Source organism: Myotis davidii, unplaced genomic scaffold (genome assembly GCF_000327345.1).
Source record: "Myotis davidii unplaced genomic scaffold, ASM32734v1 scaffold327, whole genome shotgun sequence".
Lineage (NCBI taxonomy): Eukaryota > Metazoa > Chordata > Mammalia > Chiroptera > Vespertilionidae > Myotis > Myotis davidii.
In genome coordinates this window covers 5,566,953-5,574,059 of record NW_006298628.1, presented here as the reverse complement: position 1 = coordinate 5,574,059, position 7,107 = coordinate 5,566,953, and the positions used below count along the sequence as shown (strand labels likewise).

Below are 7,107 nucleotides of genomic sequence, written 5' to 3'. Positions count from 1 at the left end.
TTTTTCTCTTCATTGCTTGTTAATCTTCAAAAGCTTCGTTTTTGCTTACGTTATAGTATGCAGAAGAACCCAAGGCAAAAGGATTTTCCATGGCCATATTTTTAGCTTTAGAAACAATTCCAGTGCCCAGTCTGTAATTTTAATAGCAATACAAATAATTCAGAACATCTTATGTTAAGTACCTTCATATTTCAAGCCACAGGTTTTGTGCTGATGCTGAGGAAATGGAAAGACTGCAGTAGGTCTCTCTGACCATGAACTTGACTCATGAATCATGGGCACATGAGGGAAGGGGGAGGAAGCCTAAATCAGAACTCTAATTCTAAAAACTACACAGTGATTAATGTCCCTTGGTACCTGGGAATCCCTAACAATTGAGTGCTTGTGCTAGAAGGACCATATCCCAGCTTTTTCCATGGTTCCCACCAGCACCACCATGGTCAATTCCAATTTCAGCGGAGTCACTGTTGCTGAGCAGAAAGAGAGAAATGTCCCTTGGTTGGAAACATTCCAATTTAGAACTCCCAATAATTTTACCATTAAAACAATGCTAATGCAGTTGAAATAGTGGTAACATAAATCCACATTGGATATGTTGTTGTTAAAAACTTTGAGGCTGGCCAGGAAAACAATTATTGTGTTACTGAGAAATATGTATTGAGTTCCCAACATCTGATCTATAGGAGTTTTTTGGAATGTGCTGTCTGTATGCCTGGACATATCTACTGCCCAGTGAGGGCAGTCAGGCAAGATGAGCTTTGTGAAGGCCTAGATCTTAACTGACTTGGCTCACTACTGGATTCCCACTAACCTACACAGTATTTGGCACATAGTATATGACCAGAAATTATTTGTTGAATCATTGAATAAATTCTAAGGGTTGGAAGAGTGACTCCAACTATCTCCTCAGGCTAGACATGGGCATTCTTATATTAACACAACAAGCCATCTCCAGAGGAACAGTATTTTTCTTGAAATATGGTAAAAGTTTCTCAACAGGAATTCTATTATATTAAAATATTAACATTGTCAGATCATGCACAATGGAGTTTTCTCTTTACTAAGGGTTTAATAGTTTACCAATGAATAGGCTCACAGGTCCAATTTCCTTCTACACATTCTTATCTGCCATTTTTAAAATTCTCTAACTTCATCTGTTTTCCTTCATCCCAGAATTGTTCTTGTTGGCCTTCCAGAGACTTCCTCATCTTCCAATAACTTCTCAGATTTAGATTGCTTAGTTTCCTCCCAGGGTCATCATTATTATTGGATCATGTTTGCTTCCACAGTAACTTCATGCCTGGCCAGCCATGGTGGCTGGTGCAGGTCTAGGTAACTTGCAAGGGACTGTGCGAGCAGAATGATCAAGAATAAGGCTTCAGCTGGAGCCTCAGCCGCAGACCTAGAACAGACTTCGTAGTAAAGCAAAAGGTCAGAGCCAAGCAAATCCAGAGGCAGAAGCGGAAAAGTTGCTGAGTGACTAGATTCTCCTCCAGGCTCTGACAGTTTGAGACAACCGAATATCACAGCTGGTTCTGTAGGCGGGAAGAAGCTCACAGAGCCCAGGGGGAGACAGGGGAGCAAGAGGTGCTGGGGTGTGCACTAGGCGGGCCTGGAGACCACCTCTGGCTGGGATCACTACCCGGGGATTTTGTCATGCTGGATAGCGTCTAGTTTGTGGTTTTGTTCATAGTGCCCCATGGCTACTCAATTATGTCCAATTTTTATTACTATCTCCTTAGGAATTTTGAGAAGGCTGCCTGGGAGATCATTCCCCCAGTTCCTAATATTGGTGAGACATAGAGCCCTTTCAGGTGACTAGAAAAATTAGCCATTTCACATATAACAACGATATAAAAATAAACTCACTTATAATATTCCTAAATAAAAACAGACGTTGCTTAATGACAAGAAATATGATACCCACAATTCCATTCTTCAGTTTCTTGGGCTTACAAGTAATGTTCCCACAGATGTTTTTGGAGTAAGTATTGGTATCTATACAATACTTGACCTTAGGGAAGCCACTTTTCTAGTTCTTTATGTGTAAAATGAGGACTATAATAATACCTACCTCATAGGATTGCACAAAGAATAAAGTAAATGCCTTTACTGCTTTTGCATAATGTTTGGAACAGAGTTAGAACTCAGTGATAGTGGCTAGCATGAAGGTTATTAAATAATGAAATTCACCTTGGTATGGGAATATATAATTATGAAAATCAATGAGCATGTAATTTAAGACTAAAAAAAAAACTAAATTCAAAGGATGGAACGGTGGTTACCATAGACTGGGTTTGAAGGGAAAGGGAGCAAAATTTTTTTAAAGAAAATACAATGGTGGTTGCCAGGGGCTGGAGCGACAGTTGGTGTTTAAGGGTAGAGTTTTAGTTTACAAGATGAAAGAGTTCTGCAGAAGGATGGTGGTAATGATTACACAATAATATGAATGTATTTAATGCCACTGAACTGGGTACACAAAAATGGCAAAGATAGTCAATTTTATGTCACATGGATTTTACCAAATATTTTTTAAAAATGGAATAAAAAGGAACATTGATGATAGAAGTTTATGAAGATGCATTTCTGTAGCTCCAACACATAGACTGAAAAATTCTTCTTTTCCTGACCAACCATGACTTTAAAAACATTCCTTAGTATTTTTCTGAACTTGTTTTGCCCAGGAGGCTTAGCAGTGCAATAGGACACTCCACTTGGGGAACCCACTTCCACGCTCAGTAAGTAACCCTAAGAGCACGACAGCTACTTTTGTGCTAACAAAACACCAATTGGTAAAAGCATCGCTAAATTATAAAGATAATTGGAGACTTTGAAGTTAATTTCCTTAAGTTCAGATTTGAACCATAAATAGCAAAATATAATGACTCTTGACTAAAAAAGGAAAACAAGCAGTCTTTTATGAATACCTGAGCACCAAAAACAGTGTCTAGAGAATTTACTAGCCTATCAGTGCCATTTCAAAATAAATAAACAAAAACAAGGAAATCACCTATGTCCTGGAGGTCATCTGCACCAGGCTAGGGTATATAAAGGGTCCTGAAGGGATGGAAGACATTCACACCTGAGAACACCCAACTCCTCTCACCAGTCCAACCCAGCCCAGCCCCAGACACCACCATGACCGGCTCCTGCTGTGGCTCCACCTGCTCCAGCTGTGGGGGAGGCTGCTGCCAGCCCTGCTGCTGCCAGCCCTGCTGCTGCCAGCCCTGCTGCTGCCGAGACCCCTGCTGCTGCCGCCCCTGCTGCTGCCAGACCACCGTGTGCCGCCCCGTGACCTGTGTGACCCGCTGCACACGCCCCATCTGCGAGCCCTGCCGCCGCCCCATCTGCTGTGACCCCTGTGGCCTGCAGGAGGGCTGCTGCCGTCCCATCGCCTGCTGCCCCACATCCTGCACAGCCATTGTCTGCCGCCCCTGCTGCTGGGCCTCCACCTGCTGCCAGCCCATCTGTGTGCAGGCGCCCTGCTGCCGGCCCCCCTGCTGCCAGCCTGCCCCCTGCCGCACCACCTGCAGGACCTGCCCCTCCTGCTGCTGAGCTTTGCATCCTCCCTAAGGCCCCTCAGTAGACGACCGGGTCCATCCTGCTGTCCCTTAGCTTCACTGCAGAACAACGTGGCTTTTCTTGAGAAGACCATTTCTCATTTCTTCAAATAGCTCAGACACTGGGGACACCTTTCCAGGCTAATTACCAATGAAGAGCACCCTGTCTTCTCAAGATCCTGGTCTAGCTGCAAATCATGGTGTCTGTTTTCTAATAAACGTTGTGCTCACAGCATAGGAATCATGGTCTGTGTGATATTTCCTTTCAGTGGATTTCTGTCTCTCTGTGTTGACCAGAGAACTTCAAAACAAGATGCCAAATAAGCCTCTTACATTGTTTTATGCAATAATCTACATCTGCTTAGTTTCCTTGTTATCCTTGTAAACGGCATTTATAAGGCCCAGGAGCTGATGAGGAAGGTGGACATGGCTATATTTTCATCACGTATAGAGTTACTTGTGCTCATTATTCAGACACACAAAACACCTTCCGAATGATCAGTAAGGAGGCTGCTCTTGTCTGACATATAGAGTCCCAGTCTGAGGGTTCTTTCACTGACCTGGCACCTGTTAGCTCAGCATAGAAAGCCCAGTACCTTAAAGGTAAACAGAATCTTAGGTGACATCTGGCCAATCATCTGGTTCTGAAGCTGAGGAGCAATGAGAGATTAAATAAATTATGACTAATATAATTTTAATCCTATATATTAAAAGCCTAATATGCAAATTGACTGAAAGGCAGAACGCCTGGTCACTAGATGCCCAGTTGCTATGACGTACACTGACCACTAGGGAGCAGACTCTCAATGCAGGAGCTGCCCCCAGCCCACAGGCCCCAATGCGGCCAAGGTGGGTGCCAGTGGGGGGCTCCCAATCACCCCGCCAGTTGCCCCACAGATCGGCCCTGATCGCCAGCCAGGCCTAGGGACCCTACCTGTGCACAAATTTTGTGCACCGGGCCCCTAGTGTAATTATAATCACCTAGGCTCAGAAAAGACCCAGGAGAGGCAAGCCCTCCAACAAGAAGCCTTTAAGTCTGATAAGCCCTTAGGTGTAGTTCCTCTGTCCAGAGGACCTCTCCCATCTTCTGTGACCAAGTGTAACTGCACCTGGATAATGCATTCCCTGTGATGTTAATGATCTGATTATTACTTAGAATGCTATTCACAGTGCTGACTCTTGTGGATTGTAAATCTACACCAACTCCCAAGGGCTGCTTATCTCTGAACTTTGGGCATTAATGGCATTATATATGTAACCAAAATCATAGAACTCATGGGAACAGAGCACAGAAAGGTAGTTTCCAGGGGCTGAGGTGTAGGAGAGATGGGGAGATGCTGTTCAAAGGATACAAACTTTCAGTTATAAGATGAGTAAGTTCGGGGATCGACATGTACAGCATACAATACAATGTAGTTAACAATACTATACTGTACACCTGAAGGTTGCTATGAAAGCAGAGCTTTGATGTTCTCACCACCACCACCACCACAACAAAATAATCATGTGAGGCAACAGACATGTTAATTAACTTTACTGGAGTGAACATTCTGCAACATGTATGTGTCAAGTCGTCACAATATACATCTTCCTTATGCAATGTTGTAGGTCAATTATACCTTAATAAACCTGGGGGGGGAGGGAAGAGCAGAATATACAAGTTTTTATATAGGCCCTGGTTACTGCTTTGAAAAAAAAATCACGTATGTCTATGGACAAGAGAAAGAATGTGACATGTGAGTGACGCAAAGGTCTTCACTGATGAGACCGCTTGACTTCTCCCGCCTCTGTTTTCCCCAGTGGTGACTATATATTTAGTCATTTTACATTCCTTTCAAAGTTTTGAAATTATGTTTGAAATTCCATTTAGGGAGCTTTAGCTCCTGGGGCTCAAGGCACATTCTTTTGAATAACGAGAAAGATCCTGAAGTGATCCCAAACCCTGGCTAGTGAATAATAGGAGGGGTGACACAGAACAGTAATGAGATTGTTTCCAGGCAATTCCTTACTGCCTCTGCCTCTGCCTCCAGGGGAAGCATGTCCATCACATGTCTAGCAGAGCCATCGCAGAGCAGCTGTGTGGCCTCCCAAGGCAATGCCTCTGAATAAGGTATTGCACATGTTTGCATTGCTGGTGGGAAACCCCCATCTTGTCACTTCTTAGTCATAGCACCATGTGCAGGTAAATTAAGAAAAAGCTTCTCGTGACATCATTCTTGATCACATACACAAGAAAACCAAGTATAAAGAAATGCCATATCTCTTGCCCCGCTGGTATAGCTCAGGGGCTGAGCGTCAACCTATGAACAGGAAGTCACGGTTTGATTCCCCACATGCCCAGGTTGCAAGCTTGATCTCCAGCAAGGGGCGTGAAGGAGGCAGCCAATCGATGATTCTCTCATCACTGATGTTTCTATCTCTCCCTCTCCCTTCCTCTCTGAAATAAAAAAATATATATACATATTTTTTAAAATGCCATGTCTCATGATCAGCTTTCTGTGATCAGAAGGACCAGAGATATGCGCAGCATGAACTGGAGAAAAGAAATAAAAAATAGATGGCAGCCTTGGATGCTTTACTCCAATACTTAGATGGTTTACAAAAACAAAGTTTTGCGCTTCCCATACATACAAGTATATGAGCTGAAGTCTTATTCAAAGTACATATACATTCCATTATAGCAAGTAATATGGAGTTCCAAGGAAGGACACGTGCAATACCTGTGTGATTAACATGAAGGCTTTTCAGAGAGCTCTTGAGGGTCAAGGTTAGGATCTAGTCATTGTTCTATAAACCCCTATATTACGTTTAATTTCTTTTAAAAATTACAATTCCTAGAGAACCATTTGTCCAGGATTCATCAGGTGCTATCTACTCAAAATGAGCATCAAGAGTTGCTATCACCTGAAATGACTGTGACTGTTTAAATTTTGATGATAAACAGCATGAATATACCAATATTTAATGTACAAAAATAGTTCTTTAATGAGATCATGAGTCTGTCATGAGCAATGCAACCACTAGTCAAAACAACTTCTACTTAATTGGCCAAAAGATAAACAAGAGGGGTAATCAGCCCCAGGCCAGGGTATATAAAGGACCCCGCAGGGGAGAAAGACATTCACACCTGAGAACACCCAACTCCTCTCACTAGTCCAACCCAGCCCAGTCCCAGACACACCATGACCGGCTCCTGCTATGGCTCCACCTGCTCCATCTGTGGGGGAGGCTGCTGCCAGCCCTGCTGCTGCCAGCCCTGCTGCTGCCGAGACCCCTGCTGCTGCCGCCCCTGCTGCTGCCAGACCACCGTGTGCCGCCCCGTGACCTGTGTGACCCACTGCACACGCCCCATCTGCGAGCCCTGCCGCCGCCCCATCTGCTGTGACCCCTGTGGCCTGCAGGAGGGCTGCTGCCAGCCTATTGCCTGCTGCCCCATATCCTGCACGGCTGTGTTCTGTCGCCACCGTATCTGCTGTGAGCCCTGCGGCCTGCAGGAGGGCTGCTGCTGCCCCATCACCTGCTGCCCCACGTCCTGCACGGCTATTGT

General features: G+C 44.4%; 1 protein-coding gene across 1 annotated transcript; it reads left to right on the top strand.

Annotated features, from left to right (window-relative positions):
- Window positions 1-3,138: 3,138 nt before the first annotated feature.
- On the top strand, window positions 3,139-3,555 carry LOC102762124 (keratin-associated protein 2-4-like). The gene has a single exon (XM_006774439.2). It carries the CDS (start codon window positions 3,139-3,141, stop codon window positions 3,553-3,555), a length of 417 nt encoding a protein of 138 aa, XP_006774502.2.
- Window positions 3,556-7,107: the final 3,552 nt, after the last annotated feature.

What these genes read in the sequence shown, in the direction of transcription:
- LOC102762124 (XM_006774439.2), top strand. Translation starts at nt 3,139, where the DNA reads ATGACCGGCTCCTGCTGTGGCTCCACCTGCTCCAGCTGTGGGGGAGGC.